Below are 21,182 nucleotides of genomic sequence, written 5' to 3' on the forward strand. Positions count from 1 at the left end.
GTCGGCCACGATCGCAAACCGTAGTCTCGTACAAAACTAGCTTGGTTACGCTCCTTGCACATGTGGAGGGAGCGTAACCAAACTGGCCGCGTAGGAGACTAACTCTGAGGCCGCACTCGCTGTCCTAATTCCAAATAGTGCGAGATGTTTCGAGTGATAGAGGTGAAGTTTATGATGTTGTTTCTTTGCAAATTCCCAATGTTTTTCGCGTCCAAATGTATTGGGAACTTTCATAATGATTGCATATTATCATTTTAGAAGAAAAAAAGAAAAATCTAAAAATTTAAAAAGATCGTACATTAAGGCTTTAAATCGGATTAACTACCATAACAATAGATGAATACAATTTTGACTATATCGCCCGCACTCACGTTCATGCAGTAGGACCTACCGATGCATTGAACCATAGATGTCAAAGAAATGCTAATCACTCATGCACCTGTAAGATTAGTCTCTTTGAAAAGAACGGTATTGTATTCAATCTATTATATGATTGAAGACAGGTACAGACGGCTTGACGTGAGCCTATGATTTTTTTTCTGGGGTCTTGTGGTGTACGCTGGTTATCATCGATGTTGAAGTGCCTATAATACATGTAGTTCAATGTAAGAAAATGAGCCAATAGACGTGATGAATAAAGATCGGATTTTTGGATTATTAGTGGCGGTATACAATTAAATGTCAAAATTACGGTGCTTTTCTACTTTTCAACAATAATTCATACTGGCAGGCTACACCAATAAGTGTATTAGTGCAGATTGATATTTTTCGGGATACTTTTCCACAGGGAGGATGGAGGAAGCACATGGCAAAAACTATTGCCGCGGGTGCCATTTTGGAAGGTCACGTGATTTTTTGACTTCAAATACTCACTGTATTTCATATCTTATGCTTGTCGTATATTTCCTTTGTATTATCGATAGTTAGTCTCAATTTCGACATTACTATATCAACAAGACATTCCATTATCAAATTAAAAGACTTTCTTGCAGAAACAAATCACTGTGGCCTGATGGGATCATAGTAGTTGACCCACTTCCGCCCGGTCTAACCTTGCTTGGGGGCGCTTTTTACTATCTTCAACAGGTTCGATTCGCTAAACTTACGACACCTTTATGTGGTGACCTCAATCACATGGGCTGAGTAAGAGTTGATGTGAATTATTCATAACCGATCGATACCTTGCCTCACTTTGTTGAGAGCAAGCCAACAAAATTTCCATAGGTTTGCGTGGCTAAATAAAAGCCGTGAATTTAGTGTCACCCCCCTGGCATCGGTAGCAGTGTCGATCACATGACTGATAAAAGAAAACAGAAAGTGCCTGAGTGTTTCCGTGTCAATGCACTTTTTGTGTTAATAAACTCTATCACAGGCATTTAAAAAACCCATGACGTTCAATGATGACATTCGAAGCATGCGAGCTGATATAAATTGAAGGGAGCTCGTCATACAAAAATGATGACAATGGGAAATTCCCCGGGAATTTTGTTTTGGCGAGTGGGATAATTCCATGAAATGTAAGGGACCGTTCACAAACACTTGTTGGGGGGGGGGCTGATGCAAAACAATTTTATCATGAAAATTTTCAGCCCCTTTTGACTGAAAATTATGGGTCAACCCCATAGAAAAGCATATAAACTCAATTTTCCCAGGAAAATTTGTGGTCATTTTTTTTCAAGGGCCCCCCCCCCCTTAGGCGGGTCAAAACTTTTAAGAGCCCCCCTTTTTGCATCAGGCCCCCCCTAACAAGTATTTGTGAACGGTCCCTAAGGGAGTGTTCAGGAATACTTTGGTGGGGGCTGGTAAAAGGAGGGGGCCAAAAAGTTTTGGACCTTAAAAGAGAGGGGGACCAAAAAGTTTTAGGTGGTATGAAAGGGGGGGGCCAAAAAGTTTTCCTCTTCAAAACCCCAAATTTTCGCGCGCTTCGCGCGCATTGAGACCCTCTATACTAGTATATCACTTTTAACATGGGCAAGTTTTGGTTTTCAGTGGTTTTGTTTGAAAAAATGATGGCACTAAGTGTAGGCCTACAACTATCTATAATTAATATAACATTAAAGATGATCAGCAACATGCAACAACTGGGTTGGTCTAAGAAATACTAAGAAAATCAAGAAAATATTGCAAATTGGATTTCTTTGCACGTAAACTGCACAATTAAGTTTACTATTTCTCATTGCAAAATTATTTTGTACAGGCCCATGGGTCGATTTACCATAGGGCAGAGTGGGCCCAGGCCCAGGTACCATAGTCTTTGGGGACCAGAACTGATACATGTGTACATTTGCGTGACCAAATTAATCTCATATTTGACCATTTTAGCTTTTTGCATAAATTTGTTCAAATTTTAACAATATTTGACCATTAAAGCTTCAATATGGCTAATTTTTTAGCGCGCATTTGTATATAATCATGATAATAGCCACGGATCCAAATTATGCTGATGTACGTGCCTATGGACCTCCAAATAAATCCTCTATTTCATTTATCCCTGTAAAATCAGATAAACACCCTGATTTGGGACAAATCTAAATTAAGTATGAAATGAAAATTTCCTTGTGCTTGTATTTCATGCGCAATTGTCCCACCAGTAATGTTTCAAACATTTGCCTCCCTCAATGTCATGTGACCCAGATACCACACCACTGGAAACAACACTATTAAGTATGTTTGTTATACGATAATGGGGGGGGGGTCAAAAAAGTTTTGTCTGTCAAAAGAGGGGGGCAAAAAAGTTTAGCGGTCAATCGAGGGGGGTCAAAAAAGTATTCGAGCGAAAAATTTGAGGAAGACCAGCCCCCTACCAAAGTATTAATGAACACTCCCTAACTGAGTATACTGTCTTGCCCAACTGCATATGCATCAGCCCCCCCCATTACTTCCACGTTCCAGGGATGTGACAGTAGACTCACATCCCTGCACGTTCTAACCGACCAAACAGTGAAAATAAAGACACAAGGAGCTACAAGGGGTGTGAAAACTAAATTCCAAGTAAACCTGAACATTTTTGTGTTGATGACCTTTCAAAATAGCCCATGAAAGTCCATTTTTAGTGGGGTTGTGTTCACCTTTTGCTACATGTATAAGTGAGTTTTGGGAAAAGGATTACAACTCAACCAAAAAGGTATAAAGGTAATAGGCCTAAGTGTTCTATATATAACTCTATATAAACTATATATTAATGAAATAAAAATTCCCTTTAAAAGGGAAAGCCAGCTCAAGTGTAGAAGATTATGAGGTCTAATTGTAAATAGTTTGGGTGGAAGGCATTTTTAGGATCACGCTTACATCCACCATGTTTCATGATAGTCCACCAAACTATCAATGATGCACACTGAAACAACAAACCAAACATTAACTCCTATAACTTTCTGTTGTCAACTCTTTAATATTATTCCAAATTGTTCTGTCTTTTTGACTTTTCTGCCTTTTACCGAATAAACTGCAGTCAGGCCTGTACGCAGGATTTCATTTGGGGGTGTGCTGATTATGAAAAGTGGACTTTTTTTCCAAGGGGGGGGCAATTTTGTGAAAAGTGGACTTTCTTCCCAAAATTTGGACCTTTTTGGGGACTTTTGCATACTTTTCCAAATTGGGAGGGGGCTGATTGCAGTTTTTAGTTAATTGGCTAAAAACTGTCATCGCAATGTATAGTTTATCGTAAAATGGGGTAACTTCGGTCAGCTAGGTAACTTTGGTCGGTCAAATATGTTTTTTTAAATGGTTATATTTTCGTATGTCAGCAATATTGTTTAACATGTTTAAGGGCACCCTTATACAAAAGTATTTAAAAATCTTTTTCAACTAACCCTATTTATGTCATTAAAAAAAGAGAGAGATAATTAGAAATATAATTGGTTTTGTTTGGAAGCAGTGGTTTAAAAACTCTGAAAAGTGCCCAAAGTTACCCCATTTTACGGTACTACAGCACATTATAAAATGTATAACTCACTCCAATCTTAACTTTTAAACTGTATTTTTTGTGAATGTTTTGATTGTAATTAGTCCGATACTCCCTTCTATAGTCTGCATTGTGTGTTTTCTATTCAATCATTTTGTTGAATGTAATAATTATTATTTAATAATCAACATGATCAAATAAAGGTGGGTTCACTTTAGTTATGTGTCATTTTATTTATAATTGATAAAATAATATGTAATGTTCAACCTAGGCCTACCTATTTATAATACATGTCAAATGGAGTACATGTATATTGTTCAATACTATAGGCCATCATAATGTAGTATGCTCATATCATAATAGATAGGCCCTAAAAACTTTTATTTTGCATCGGATTTTTCCCGTTGAAAAGACAAAACTGATGTTTAAGATAATTATTTCATCGATGACATTTTGAGTCATTTTTATCCATAAAACGATGTAGGCCTACAGGATAGGATATTTTTACTTTGACTTTTACCCCAGATATTGTTCCGATATCTGTGCTGATTAAATTTTAAAGTCATATTTCCTTCAAACCAAAACTTTTGAAATTCTCACTCGTTTTCATTCGTTGAAACGGCAAAACACACTTCCTTTTTCTTACTAATCGAATAGCAGGTCTTACATAGGCCTATAAAAAGTTCTGCAAAGTAATTCAAAGCAATGTTAGGGTACCTGCAGGGAATATGGGACCATTAAGGACGTTTAGCTTATTTGCATAAAAACTAAAGAAGATATGCCCACAAGAGATTGTTATGATGAAAGTTAGGCTACCTTGTTTTTATGTTTGTTTGGACGCTATGACGTCAAAATGACGTTATCGTCAAGTGTCCCATATTACCTGCATGTGCATGTAATATGGGACACTGTGTTATCTCTATGGTGAAAATCAAAAAGTTCAGAAAATCACTCTTTTGTTCTAAAAACATTTTTGTTACATGATTTTGAATGTTAAATGCAAATTTCTACAAGAAAATTCAATTTTCTAAAGTTTTGCTTTTCGCATTGACAATGCACACAATTTCCTATGTGTCCCATATTACCTGCACCCATTCAGTTGAAAATCAGAGAAAATAATCATTTATAAAAGGAAAGTGCCACTTGTCAGTGGAATTTTACCTGCTGATAAGCTTAACCCATCACCTAAAGATCATAAAAAATGACAAATGCCCCCTCAGTACCAGAGTTTTTGGATACACAATCATAAAATGTGACGTCATTGATTTTATATCAGGCCAAAAAAACGACATAATTTTTTGGGCAATTTCACTCTTTTTGGCATTGATTTCCAAGAGTTTGATACACAGACTCCAAAACTGCATTTCTAGAAGCACAATTGATGTCTCTAAACACTTAACAAATCAACTTAAAGTGTTTACCTTCTCTAAGCTACTTTTTGTTAAAATGAAAACAGGTGTCCCATATTACCTGCTGTCCCATATTACCTGCAGCTACCCTAGTAGTAATCTCTGTAATCTCTTATGCAAACAAAGTCGATTTCCGACTCAAATAGCCAGCTTATAGCAGGCGAAAAGAAAAATAATTTCCCCCATTATAAAACTATAGACCGTTATGCCTATACCGTAAACGTTCGCCTAATGGCGCTATGGAGTGCATGGAAATGAGAGAGCGCCATCCCTGTAAAAGCCGACTATTATCACTGATCATTAAGGGTACGTGTAGTTAAAGAGTGAAACCTATCGACACATACAATTATGAACAAGATCGAACAAACTTGTTCATGATAATGCGGTAATCATTCACCTGATACGTTGTGGCCCAGTGAGCAGAGCATTAGACTATAGTGCGAGGATAAAGAGAACTTGTGGAGAAGATTGATGGTTCGAATCTCATGCAGTAATTTCTGACAGATTATGATGTCTGTCAATGTTATTTTTTCTGATTTGAGGAAATTTTATTCTCTATTTTATCTTTAACATTGTTTATATAATTTTATTATTTTATCTTGTATGTGTCTTTTTTCATGCTTTGTTTTTATCGTTTCATTTTAATCAAATGTTGTAATGAACCTATTTGATTGTATAAGCATTTGTTATGTGTGTGAGACGAACCAGGGATCGATATAATGGGATAGGCATCGTAGTATTACGTAACACACCGAAAGATGTAGTTTAACTCTAGACAATAGGCGCCATATTGCAGGAGGGTTAGAGTTCATAGAGGAAACGTTAAAGGTTAGTAGATTAGGTCACCCAGGCACATCACTAATGTCCCTGGGGGGGGGGGGCACATCAAAAAATTTTGGTGGGTATGCTCCCCCGGAATTTTGAGGTGGTGGGTCTTTGGGAGCTGACGGCGTACTGGTAAAAGAGGTCTTTCGGAGCTGCGAACCGGGCTGTGAACAAGTAAAATGGGGTCTTTTGGAGCTGCGAAAAGTCAAAATCAAGGGTCTTTTTGGCTTTTTGGTTGAAAATCGCCTGAAAAAACAAGAAATATGAGGAATGAGCAATTTTGGGTCTTTTAGAGCTGAAATTATCAAAATCAAGGGTCTTTCGGAGCTGTATTTTGGTCAACTATAGGGGGTCTTTTGGAGCTGCGAAATCCAAAAAGGGGGGTCTTTCCGGGGGAGCATATCCGTATGGTCATTTGTGTTGAGTGCCCCCCCCCCTAATGTGTTTCACGAGTTGTAATACCGACAGGTAAAAACATTGATTTTGTACAATTCTCCCGATTTTTTAAAATTACTAAATAAGGTTAGTACTTCAAACCATTCTTTGATGAATCTCTGCAATATGACGGTAATTTTTGAAACATCTAAGAATCAATCTTAAACATCTTCATGATATTCATTTTTTTGCGCATGGTCAAAGCATGCTCTTGCGCTATCCACAGACTATCCGGTGGAAACTTCAAAGCAACGATCATGCGTTAATATTTACAAAATGGCGAATGATGTAGTTTAAGTCGAACAATAGCGTGACCGGCGTGACGTAGTTTTTGGCATTGTTCCTATATGCACTTTCACCCTCCTGGACGAACTGTCGTGTGCGACAAGTCTTTCAATTCGCGCGAGTGTCCTTGCCTATGCATCAGTGGTCATAAGAGGTATATCATTTTATTCGAAGGGGGGGGGGTCCCAAATATACGGGGGTCATAAAGTCTTGGAAAGAATAATAGGGAGTAGGACGATGTAGGGAGTCACACGATGACCACAGAAAGTGTGTTATTTTATTCAAAAAGACTGATTTCAATACAATTTTGGGGTTTGGGATCATAAATTTTTGTTGCCGAAATAGGGGTGCGCAATTTTATTGACGCAGACTTTTTAAATTTGGGACCCCCTTCCGAAAAAAAATGATAGCCCTCTAAGAGGATTCAAAAGATATAACCTCTGCCCCAATAATCCCTAGCTATATTTGTTTGAAACTGTTCAGGAAGGATATATCATAATAGGCTCAGTCTTCAAATGATATAAATAAAATTTGAATGAGTGAACGAACAAAATCATACAACGACCAACTGAATTCAGTATCGAAGTTACGTAATGTTACTATGTCAACGGGATCACGCGCTAGAGTAATGAACCACGATCGAAATGATCACCACATAAAGTATATGGCACTCGAAGGCATACCAAAGTAGCGTGATCCGGTAACCAAGAGAATTACGTAACCACTTCGATGCTGAATAGAGGCTGTGCATATGACGTATCATCCCGTAAATATGGCGGACTACTCAAATGCATTCAACAAAAGCATGATTGCATCTACCGCGACAGTTTGTCTCACACACATAACAAAATGCACTACGATCAAATAGGTTGATGACAACATTTGATTGAATGGACTGCACTGCGCCATGATTACGGGAAGAAACCGGTTCAAATCCTTTGTTTGGAGCCAATCGATAAACGCAAGGCCTCTATAGCTATCATTGAATACTGGCTAGGATTCCACAACACAATGAGAACATGTTATAAGGCGCTTTGGAAGGCACACAATACCCCCAATGGCTTTCCATATTCATGATATTATGTGCACTCAGTATTGAAGTATTGTGTATTCAGTATTGAAGTATTGTGTATTCAGTATCGAAGCCCGGTATCGAAGTTACGTAATGTTACTATGTCAACGGGATCACGCGCTTAAGTAATGAACCACGATCGAAACAATCAGTATACAAAAAAGGCATACCAAAATAGCGTGATCGTAATGATTGCCATACAAACCGTGCTTGGTTCCGACACCATCACGGAGTTACATAACTACTCCGTGGTCTGATAGTTATATGATCAATGGTCTGATCTACTTGGGTTCGATCCTTTTAATAAAAGAAAAAATAGCTGATCATTTATAATGCATAAATGAATAAAGTAATGTAGTTACACAATTTGAAGCATTGAGGCCGTTCTATTTTTCAAAGGTCATTTAACTGTTAAATGTAGTGGAATATATCACGCATTGATAGGTAGCAGCTGGAGCAAATTTTGTCAGCGGTTTTTGTTGCCGTTTGTTCGCAGTGCCTATTTATCTAAAAAAAATAAGAAAATTAAAATAAAATTAAAATAAAATTCACAATATTCATTCGTAAAATGGGGACAAAATTCAAAAACATTTCTTGACCCTTCTTCACATAAAAGTGGGAGCAGAAATCAAGATTCGAACAAGTACCATTCACCATTCAAGGCGCACCCTCTACCGACTGAGCTAACGGGTCAGACAATAGCAGGGTGTAATTTTCAACTGAAGAATATTAAAAAAATATGAAGAAATTACAATGTTATAAAAAGATTTACCAAAATGAGTTAGGTATAACGTATAAATCGATTTACAAATTAAGTCAAATGGCACTTTGAGAAAGAATACCTGAAGAAACCCCAAAACATCTGCTGCTCTAGCAACTAACCTAGTGACCTAAAGTATTGGGTCATGTCACGATATTTTTTTCTGAGGCATTATGTCCAGGTTGCTCAATTTAGCATACACGTATCATTAATGCTGTTGAGATTTTACAAGGATGGCGCTCTCACATTTCTAAGAATCCAAAAGCGCCATTAGGCGAACGTTTACGGTATATGCTTATTAAACAAGAACAAGAATTTCTGGAAACAAATGGTGTCATTACACTCCATTTTTTTTTCTTTTTGGTTTTGTTATTTTGAACTTGATATTATCATAGGCCATAGGCCTATGCAATTTCAAATGATTTATTTGCATAATTTCTTTTTCATTTTAGGCCTACTTCTTGCGCATCATTCGGTGTTTAGGCCATAGGCCTATTTTATTATTATTTATATCTATTTATTTATTTATTTATTTTTGTAAAATCTGTTGATTCTCATTTTTTAGGATTACTATTTTGAAAAAAAGTAAATTTTGCTTTATTCCGTAAAAATGGAATATTTGTAAATTTTGCTACAAAAAAATGACGTAGGGGCCTAATACCCTAGTCTATTATAGGCCTATAGTTACTAAATAACCCAGCAAATGAATTTGTGTTGGGAATGCCCAAGGCCTACAGAGGTGGATTTTTTTTTCTTTCTTTCTTTTTGATTGGCACTAATTGACTTTTCATTAGTTTAGCCAGTAATTAAAACCTTTTTATTGCTGTATGTCTATTTATAGGCCTATTCATTAATCAATAGCTTGCTTGTCAAACACTGCTTGTCAAAGATCAACAGCAGCACAGGTCAATAATTTGCGTCCGCTTTCTCACGTTGCTAATCACTGTTTACTTTTTTAATGCTAAGGAAAACGTTCAATCAATTTAATTGCGGAAAAATATTTCCACCCTAGCTCATATTAATTCTTTTACTCATTTCAAAGACTATTGCATCATATACTAATATAAAATAAAATACAACTACATCGGAAATTTTACTTGTTAAAAGTGTAATTAAATTTATTTTAATTAAATTTTGGAATTTTATAAATCAGGAAATTGGGATTTCTTTCTAGAAACGTTAAACCAAAATGGAGAATTACGTGGTGAGTTGCTTATATTATTTTGTAAGATTTCTTTTGTTGAATATGACTGTATATTTCGCTTATTTTAATTTATGATAAATGATCTCAAATCCCAACTACATATACTCTTTGTTTGTAAAATTTCAGCTGAAACAACGGATGGGAAAGGGAGCCCAGGGGTCTGTGTTTTTGGTGGAAAGCCGTGCGGATAAAGCACAGTATGTGTTGAAAAAGGTAAATCGGAATTTTGTTTGTGTTCTGCATGCATTGCAAGCTATTGCAGGCCATGTACTATCAGTCACTACGTATTATAATGGTAAACATTGTACAAGAGCATGAATAGTGCGCTGTATTAATATAATATTGGCGATCCTGACTTTTAGACCACCCGAGCTACATACATGTAGGTACAAATTGCAAATTTATCATATTAAACTTTCGCAACAAGGTTAAACATGTTTTCAACTGTACAAACATACCTTTTATAGGTATGCTAGGTGAATTCAAATTTGCCATCAAACTGCATCATTTTATATATCAAATCCAAATCAAAGCCCTTGAGTAAACAAAGCCAAAACTGAAAACCATTTTTTCATAGCACTTTCCGTAGCAAAGTTACATCTTGTCAAAGATTGACTTTCATCAAAAAGTTTCAGCTAGCAAAATTCCCCATTCCGGCATTTCGGGGGTGTTTCTAGATCTTAGTCTCATTATGATAGCAATTTTTTAATGGAACTGCTATCCAAATCCCTCTAAAATTCCATGTGCGAGTGACTTATCACCATAAAAAATCATATATTTGGGTCAAGTGAAGTATAGAAAACATATTTATGTACGTTTCCTTCTTCGAACAGTTGTTTTAAATTTCTATGTAAATATGCATTGACATTGTCGGCGAATTTGGCTGACTAGCAAATGTGTTAACTAAGGTTTGCCTGGGTTACCTACCTTTTATTCCATCGAACAAGCTTTATTTTGTTCCAAAATTCATGTTTTTATAGCTATTTTTGATGTAAAAGATCTGGTAACAAAACCGGTGATGCCAGATCCGAAGTTTTCGCGTAGCACAAGCGCTTGATGTACGCTTTCGTTTTGGCGGTAATTTACGCTATAGAAAAATTATCAAATTCGTGTACATCGTGGAACATACTCTTTGCGTGGCTGTGCGTAGTAAGCAGTTGTACGCAGATAGCCTCGCTAATGTGGACGCGTACATGTAGAGTAGCGTTGTACGCGTGTAGTTAGCATGATTAGTCGCGGAGTAACAAGCGTAGTTGAATGTTCCACAATGTTCACGAATTTAATATTTTTTCTATAGCGTATCATGCATTTTTAAGCGCGTTTGACATCGTTTTACTGCGTGACGCAATTCTGCATTTATTCAAGATGGCGAATTTCTCAAAAAAGCGTGATGTATTTTACCCGTAATTTCCCTCATTACTCAAAGCCCTGCCCTCTTTCACAATATTTTAGCTTCTTGGATATCATCGGAAACATAGATTAGTAATATTAGGTAGGTCATTGTATTTTTAAAGATTTTTTAGATGATTTTTACAATGAAAAATTGATGTTTTAAGCTTCTTTTCAAAAATTGGTTTTAGCTTGTTAAAAAACGGGTAAAAAATCGTTTTTAGCTTGTTGGAAATTTTTGCATAATAGTTTAAAGCTTGACTCTTAGATGAAACTTTTAGTTTAAGCTTGTTAGAATATTAAACCTTGATGAAATAGTAATATTTGGGCCCTATATAGCGCGGGTGGTCTAAAAGTCAGGATCGCCATAATATTTATGGACGTTTGGATGGCGGTAAAAGAAGTCGTTAATCTTGTCAAAAAGTCAGATTAAATGAAGATATCTTAAGAAATGATAATTACCGTACAGTTTTTGTCAAACATTCACATTGTCAGAGAAGAAGTTAGAACGGCACTTGTTTACATTTTGAGAGCGTGCAGAGCGTATATGCCAGGGACAGATTTAAGCGGTGGCCCTGCACCAGTGGATTTTGCACCGGGCCATTAAACTTCCAACAATACTGACCCGACGGGCCACTAGATTTTTGAGCCTGATAGTGATATACCGGTAATAACTTACGAGAATATTAGTTATAATCAGTGATGGACTTATTGGACACAGACTGCTCCACCTGTCACCTGTGTCAGGCTGTGTGTAATTTATATTTTTATTAATGATTTTTCGTCTATTTATTTCTTGTTAACAATTGAAAAAAGAAACCTCTATCGGTCTGATTTAGTCGTCCATGATGGCAGGTGGTATAGGACACGCAACATGCGACGTTTGAGGCTGGCGAAAATACAAGGCTGACAGCCCCATTCAAAATATACGGTTAGCCGTTATAAATTGAAAAACAACATACTTACGGTGGGGTACTTTGTCGTACCCCAACGCAACGGTTTTAGAGTAGGATCATTTTGCTTTGACACTACATAACAAATTTAGAATTGTTTGTGAAGATTTCATGATTATGTGTTAATCCAATGGCGGCGTCAAAAATGGCGATATCACATCCGCCACCGCCTGCAATGCATGATGGCTGGTTTGGTGAACGAAAGATCTGCACACAACCGATGGCTGTTTGTGCTGTTAAAATGCCCTCTCAAATCAGTATTAATGTTCAAATTATGAATGATTGAAGTAAATTATACCATAACCATTTTGGGGTTCAGTTGCTTAAAAAATGAAGTATAAATAGTCACACGAGAATCAAACTTTTTTCTTTGTGTAAGCTTCTAATGTTTGTTTGGTGTTTTACAAGAATCTTTGCATGAATCGATTTGTGGATTCGCGACGGATTTCTGAGCCTGCAGTACATTGACAGCGCATTGTATGTATGCATGTCAGTACTGGATTTGTGGATTATGTACATGCCTTCACCTGAAATTTTAATATATTTTTTTATTATTTTTTTATAGGTGGAATGCAATGATGAAGCAGAAGCAAACAAAGCATTCAAAGAGGCTATGGCCTTGCAAGAATTACAACACCCCTATGTATGTGGCTACAAAGAATTCTTTGTGACATGGGATAAAGAGGTATGTGTGCACACTAAATGATTATCAATTAAGGATCGATGACGTTCGGTTACACTATATCAAGTTTATTCTGTTACAGCAACAAAGAAAGAATTCAATTTATGTTAAAGTGTTTCTATCATCATGTAATTGCAACTTGCAAGAACATCAAAGACCCTGTTCACATTAGAAAATTTCTTCATTCAACAAAGATAAAAAAATCTTGATTAACTAATTAAAGAGGAAGCCCCACCAAAGCAGTTCTTCTGGGGTGAACCAAACCTGCCTAGTTATCAAATTAATCAGTGACAAGGTTATCTCTGAATCTGGCAGGTGCTAATTGATGTTTTATTGTTATTGCATCAATAAGAGCCTGTCATGTTCAGAGATAACCAATTGTCACTGATATATTTAATAACCCACTCCAGAAGAACTGCTCTGGCAGGACTTCCTCTTTAAGCGTGCGTAGACATGTCATTGCGCTGAACGAAGATGGGTTACAATAAACCTTTAAGTTAAAGGAGCAACCTGGGGATGGGTAATGATCACCATGAATTCAACAGAGAAACCAGGATTCACATTTCACAATATTTTGTGCTGCACTTTCTTACATATGCGGCAGCTGTTCAATTCTGTATCACTCATGCTTAACTTCAAGGCTCGCTACATGAGCAGTTAGTGGTCCTGGGATTGTTGATGGCTTTTACAGTCGGGCTTGCTTCGCTCGCGAGTTTTGCTTGCCTTCGGCAAGTGATAGTGGTCCTATAGGCTTACATGGTCATGGTGGGATTGGTGGCTTTTGTAGCTTGCCTTTGGCAAGCGATACTCAGTGTGGTTTTACTTCAAGGTTCGCTGTTTGAACCGTAGTCATGGGATCATAGACAGTCTATCTATTTATACAGTCTATGGTGGAATTTATTATTTGACACTCGCTACATGAGCCATTGTTGGTCTAACATTGGCCGTACTATAGACATTTTCTTACTAGTTACTTTTTTATTTTACTTGTGGTCACTGGACCTTCTATAGTATTGCGATTGCTCTGGTCAAGAGCTAAACCAACTTATATACAATATGTTGGTTTAACATGCTGAATGCAAACTATGATACCTGAAGATATTATGTAATATGTTATTTGCTGTTATATTTGGCATATCTTATCTGATACTATCCTTGAAGTACAAGGTCACTACAGGTCATTTTGTTGCGAAATTAATAATGCTTTGCTTTTAAAAGTCTTGCAAGCTCACAAAAATCAGAACATCAAACTAGAGGCCATATTTGAAAGAGCTTATTTTTCCTTTTCCATTACTCTACACTTATAAGACTTGAGTTGAGTCCACCTAGGTTTCATTATCATTGAGGTATAGGACTTTTTATTTTTTCGGAGAAGAGCAGGTAGGGCAACTACTTGATTATATTTCTACATGTTCATACTACATACTCTGAAAATTTTAGAAAATTCATACGAGTCCGTTTTTAAAAATCACATTTTGTTCCTAAAATGGAGGTTATAAGCGCCCTCAGCGGGCACTCTTCCCATAGGGCTACATGTAAAGACCAGTTATAGACAAATGGCCGTAAAATAAAACGGACTCGTGCGAATTTCCTCAAATTTTGCATATGATGTAGATTTAACATCTGGAATGTAATGCAAGTGATGTCGTTGCTGCTCTTCTAAATTCATTTTTAAAATGTCCGCCCCAGACCAAGGTGAACTCAATAAGAATTTATCATGTTTCACTATGGACCACTATGACCTCATCCCAATATCATAGTTCAATAACCTCAATTAAACAATCACAATGGAAAATTTTGGAAAAAGTTGCAGAGTATGAATTTTAGTACCCAAATTTCAAAGGTCATTCAATGAATGTACAAATGTATGGGTTAAAGAACTGTGTCCCTGATAGATGAGCATGTTGTGGATCCTAGTGTTTACAACCACTAGTGCACCTGCAGCTGTGAGAGCCCTGATGCTGTGAGAGCACTGGCTGACCTCAATTTTGTTTGCGCATATATATTCCCCTCGTATCGAGGATGGCACCCACCAAGTTTGAGCCCGATAGGACAAAGTTTGAAATCCATGACCTTTGACCTTTGACCTCGGATGACCTCCATATAATGTTTTTCATGCTCCCCTCATACAAAGGATTCCACCTACCAAGTTTGAGCCCGATCGGACAAAGTTTGAAATTTGACCCCTCCGTAATGACCTTTGACCTGGGTTGACCTCGATTTTATTTCGCCCCTATATTCCCCTCGTATGGAGGGTCCCACCCACCAAATTTGGGCCCGATCGGACAAAGTTCGAAAAATTGACCTTTGACCTTGACCTCCAATGACCTTCAAAACCACACGGTCAACATGCTTTTCCCAGCACCTACCCATGTCCCAAATATCGGATCGATGCGTCGCAGCACGGCGGAACGCATAGCCGGACAGACAGAGACCGCTGATTATTTTAGTATAGTAGATAGATAGATAGATAGTGCACCTGCAGCTGTAATGGCCCTGTAGCTATTAGGGCACCAGGTGCATGATAGAGATACTGCTTGACTCCTGATGACCTTTGACCTCGGTTGACCTCAATTTTGTTTTGCACATATATTCCCCCCATATCAAGGATTCCACCCACCAAGTTTGAGCCCAATAGGACAAAGTTTGAAATCCATGACCTATGACCTTTAACCTCGGATGACCTCCATATAATGTTTTTCATGCTCCCCTCATACGAAGGTTTCGACCCACCAAGTTTGAGCCCGATTGGACAAAGTTTGAAATTTGACCCCTCCGTAATGACCTTTGACCTCGAGGCGACCTCGATTTTATTTTGGGCATATATTCTCCTCGTATCAAGGATACCACCCACCAAGTTTGGGCCCGATCGGACAAAGTTTGAAATTTTGACCTTTGACCTTGACCTCCGATGACCTTCAAAACTACCCGGTAAACAGCGCCCGCCCGGTGCCCATATATGTGTGAAATATCGGAACCATGCATTGAAGCGCGGCGAAACGCATAGCCGGACAGACACACAGAGCTCATGATTATTATAAACTGCTCCAAAAAAGAAACTTACCAGGTAAGAAATTTGTCTGTCAAATTCAAACGACAAATTGTGTTACACTAAATGGGATATGAGTGGAAGCAGTGTTAATTTACGCGAATTTTGACACCTCATTTGTTGCAAGCGGATGAGTATTTTTGAAGTTATGCTTATTTAACCGAACCTATCCACTGGAATGAAAGTTGCACTCATACCACTTGAGATGGTTGGCAGTATACAGGTGTAATCAGTGCTCTCCTCTTCTTCTTTGCATGACTAACTTTCCTATTGCTTCTTGTGAGGATGAAGAATGATCAAAGTTCTGAACATCCTTTCATGTGTCTGTTTATTGTGTGAATTCATTGGGGCGGACCTGCAACTTTCAAATTTGATAGTAGGCTTGTTCAAATGAGCATAACTTCAAAAGTTTTGATCTGTTTGCGACAAATGAGGTGTCAAACTCAGCGTAAATGTACACCGCTTCCACTCATATGCTATTCAGTATAATACGATTTGTCGTTTGAACTTGACAGACGAATTTCTTACCTGGTAAGTTACTTTTTGGGACCAGTTTAGTATAGATGGTATAACTAAGTGATGCATAATAGGTTTATTGTCGTCATAGATAAAACAGACTGTATGAAAGTAAATAATCACACAGTGTTTGTAAATGATTGGGCTATTCCAGTTGAAATCCATCCACACTCTGTATGTGAGATTAAGGTCAAGTCTTCCATATAGGGGGTGTATGGATTTCAACTGGAATAACCTGTTGTTCGAAGAACAGACAATATGGTTTGTAAATAAGGCCAAAAAAAAGATTGTTTGCTTGCTGCTAGTCCTCCACCGGCCTACCCTAACTATATGGAAAATCTGGAAAAAGGGTTTTTTTTATTGTTTTAAAGGGGCATTTCGTGATCCACAGCCTCATCCCCCACTTTTCTCAAAAAAAAAAGTTGAGATTTTTATATCACTGGAAACCTCTGGCTACATAATGTTTATGTACAAAATATTTCTTGCAGATTAATTCGTTTAGCAAAGATATCGTGAAATTTGAATTTCGTTCTGGTGCACCAGAACGAAATTACAACGTATTGTCTATGGAGCAGTGTAATAGACATAATCATGCATAACTCGCGAACGCAAAATCGGAATCAACTGAAATTTTGGGAATAGATTTTTTTCGTGGATATCTAATGAAAAATGACATAAATAGAGGATGCTAGGATCACGAAATACTCCTTTAATGTACAAATGAATTTTGGAAATTCCAAAAAAAGTGTTGTTTTTTCTTTTAACATTTTTGACATCCTTAAGTGTTAGAAAAAATATTTTGCAAAAATGTTTTTCAAAAATACTTTGCAATAACATTTTGACAACATGTTTAAAATGTTGCAGTGGGGTTTTTTTGTATTAAAGATTTTTAAAATGTTTAATACCAAAACATCACAAACATGTTTATAACATTTAAAAGCAATGACATTTTGACAACATTTTAAAAATGTTGTTGTAGTGTATGTATTATTGAAGTTGTGAAATAAATGTTCCTGGAATTGAAAAACATTTTGTGTTTGCTGGGATACATTGGACAACAAAGATTTTGCTACTTGGGTAAAAGCATATGTTCTAGACTAAATCGAGCATGCTGATTCTAAATCTGAAGTCAGAATTTGTCTATCACGTCAGGATTTTCAGATATATGTACATTGTAAGGCCTATCAGCAAATTGGCTTAAAATGAGTTTAAAATGTGCTTCTTCTATTCTCATCTTGGTTTCTTTCCACGTATCAAGGGTAGTGTAAGTGATGAGCATGTGAAAGGTGTCGTCAAGACATTTCAGTGGTGAAAAATAGGTATCAAGGATGGTTTAACCCAGACTTTAAAGTGTGATATGCTGAGTACATGTAAATTCTGACTTCATATTTGAAATCAGCGGCTCTGATTTAGTCAAGAATACATGGATTTCCTCAGTAACAGATAAAAAGTTTTCATTTGTCGTCCATTGATATCAGTCAACCATCCTCACAAAAGCTCTTAAATTGAGCTGTTCCAATTGACATTCACACTACCCCTATGGAAGATTTTGGAAATGTCTTCCATAGAAGGAATATGTTTTTCAAATGTAATTGGTCAGGGTTAATCATTTTGAAACCCATACTCCCCCTGTGTTTTGGCTTTACCCATATCTTTACAAACAACTAGAGTGAGTATTTCAAATGGAAGTTACCCAGTTGTCTATTGTATTCAAAACCCATACTCCCTCTGTGGAAGACTTTTTTAGCTAAATCTTCCACAGTGGTACTATGGATTTTAAATGGAATGGCCCAATGTTACTTGAGCTGAATATGTTTGATTTCTGTTTGTTTGTAGGAATCGGCCATGTTTGTATGTATTGTGATGGATTATTACAAAATGGGAGACATGGACAGGGTGCTGAAAAAGAAGAGAGTTAAACAAGAAGAAATTGAAGAATTGGTAAGAAATAGATGGAAAATTAAGTAAGGTATCGTAAATGATCAAATATGTATGACAAGAAAGTAATCATTTCCTTACAGCAAGGCATTAGCCAGAGGTGTCCAGGTGTCATTTGGATGCCCTGTTTTCAATTTGAACACCCTAAAATTCTGATTTTTATAATGGAGTGAATAGGACGTGGACACCCTGATGTTGTAGAATAAGGTATTTTTGACCATTTTGGACACTCAAAAGACACCCTTCTGGCTAATGCCTTGCCTTACAGTATAGAAATAGAGGGTGAATTGATGGAAGTAGATCGCTAGATCGAAGGGTAATTAGTTCAAAAACCCAAGAAGGGCCATTATAAACCATAATCATTACTTTAACCTGACCCTAACCTGGGGTCCATTTCACTAAACTTTATGAAGCTTCGTAAGTTTCTAAATCGTTTGTTACTTATGAAGTATCGTAAGTTCCATTTCACTAAACTTAAGTATAGGGATTTACTACAGGGACCCTTCGTAAAGTTACATCAAGTATTGGGTATTCCTAACTTTACGAACAGTTACTTGAGTTACAAAGGGTTAAAAGTTAAGTGAAATGGACCCCTGAACCTATAACCTAAGCCCAATCCTAAACATAACCCAAAACCTTAACTATAACTCTAATCCTAACATTTACTGTAACCCTAATACTAACCCTAACTCTGGCATTGACTTAATCTTAATCTAGAATGCCCTAAACCCCAACTTTTACACTTTTCGAATTAATGACCCTTCGGACAAACGGACTGGTCCCGAAATTGATCACTGGTGAAGGAGTTGTATTATATTGGGCTAGCCAGTTGAAATCCATATGCACCCTATGGAAGATATGGCCTAAATCTTCTACACAGGGAGTGAGAATATCAAATGGAGTAACCTGACTGGGTGGCTCTATTTGAAATATACACTCTCTATGTCTTTCAGGGGGTGTATGGATTTTAACTGGTATAGCCCATTGATGGTACATTATATTGGGCTATTCTGTTTGAAATACATACGCCCTTTGGAAGATATGACATTAATCTTCTACACAGGGAGTGAGAATATCAAATGGAAGTTACCTGAATGGGTGGCTCTATTTGCAATCCACACTCCCTGCGTAGGAGATTAAGGTAATATCTTCCATAGGGGTGTATGGATTTCAACTCACTATATTTTTGTGGCACCCTTTTTACATGTATGTATTAAGTCAGGACCCCCACCACTTAATGCTTTATCCGCCATTTGTACACACTGAAGTCCCTCAAAAAGATGTACCCAACATCATGCCGCTGTTTAAATCCCTGTAACTTGTTCACATTACGGGTGTATACGAAGCAAAGAGAGAACCATGTGCTGCGCTTGCGACTATGGTTATTTATAATGTGTCAGCCTAGTGGATGTAAACCCGGGTTGTAAACCTGCATCAAATGGAATTTGATCTTGTGATATGGGTTGCAGGTTTGGCAATGGAAACTAGGATGATTTAATCATTCAATAAAAATATATTGTAGGCTGAAACAGCCCCTTTAAAAAGGGTGCCATGCCAACAGTGAACTGGTATCCGCCCATTGGTGGTACATAATATGAAATTGGATTTTTGTTCTCTCCCATTTTGTAGGTGTTGAAAAAATGGTTGGGGCAGATGGTAGAGGCTCTTGTGTTTGTGCACAAAAAGAAAGTGATTCACAGGTAAGAAGAGATGTAGTCTGCATTCTCACTATGGACCACAATTGCCTCATCCTAATGGCATAGTTCAATAACCTCAATAAACAATCATAGTGCAAAATTTGACCTCAAGTTGCAGAGTATGAGTTTTTGTACCCAAATTGTCAAAGTTCATTCAATGAATGTGCAAATGTATTGGGGTTAAAGAACTGTGCCTGATAGATGAGCATGTTGTGGATCTAGGTCTTGTATCAATAAAAATGTATCTATTTTTGTCTATTTCTACTCTAGTCCTTTAAAAATAAGTAATCAAAAGATATCACAAAGCCATTATATTTCCTGATCTTGGCCCTGCTAATTAATTGTTTGATTGATAGTTATTATAGCGCCACCATTTTTCCTGATCAATGCTTTCATGATCGCTATGTACACAACATGACAGGGACATGATGACGTGATGTAAAAATTAACATGATCGTACCTCATTACGTATGCAAATTAAGTGTTAAATATGCAATTTCATATTGCGAGATTGTGCCTCAACAAACCAATCAGGACACTTCTAAGCAAATCATTCCTGGTGTTTAACGCTTAATACGAGGGGTATCAAAAGTTTTAGAAATGGCCCAGAAGTGAAAGAGCTATATCAATGAAATTTTGTCAGTGCAATCACTGGTCCTTATGTACATTATGGTCCAAAAATGGTCTCATAGGTATGTTTACTTTTTGTACAGGTGGCACTAGATGCCAATAACCTGCTGCCCCAGTTACTGCGCATAAACTGCAAGATTGAGAAAATTGAGGCAAGCAGCATTATTAAGATCCTGCTTTTGAAGGGTTGCAGTGCCTGGAAAATTGATGATGAAATGAAAGTTATCTTTGGTGGTGATTGTGATATGTTACTGTCGCTTTTTGGAAAAGGAATTTTTATTTCATCACAGATTTTCTGGGCACTGTAACCCTTAAAATGGAACTTAATCATGCTGCATGCCTCAATTTTCTCCATTTTGCTGGTTATGCAGTTACATAGGCAGGTAGTGACATCTAGCTCCTGTAAAAAAAGTAAACATACTTATTAGACCATTTTT

General features: G+C 37.1%; 1 protein-coding gene across 1 annotated transcript in view; it reads left to right on the plus strand.

The window, feature by feature from the left end:
• The first annotated feature begins 9,803 nt into the window (after positions 1 to 9,803).
• The window catches only part of LOC140138176 (serine/threonine kinase-like domain-containing protein STKLD1), a 38,669-nt gene continuing 27,290 nt past the window's right edge, over positions 9,804 to 21,182 (plus strand). The window contains exons 1-5 of the mRNA XM_072160102.1: positions 9,804 to 9,891; positions 10,018 to 10,104; positions 12,799 to 12,918; positions 18,317 to 18,421; positions 20,048 to 20,118. Coding sequence (XP_072016203.1) covers positions 9,877 to 9,891; positions 10,018 to 10,104; positions 12,799 to 12,918; positions 18,317 to 18,421; positions 20,048 to 20,118 — 398 coding nt within the window. The 5' untranslated portion in view covers positions 9,804 to 9,876. The remainder of the gene's footprint in view (positions 9,892 to 10,017; positions 10,105 to 12,798; positions 12,919 to 18,316; positions 18,422 to 20,047; positions 20,119 to 21,182) is intronic.

This window comes from Amphiura filiformis, chromosome 17 (genome assembly GCF_039555335.1).
Source record: "Amphiura filiformis chromosome 17, Afil_fr2py, whole genome shotgun sequence".
Lineage (NCBI taxonomy): Eukaryota > Metazoa > Echinodermata > Ophiuroidea > Amphilepidida > Amphiuridae > Amphiura > Amphiura filiformis.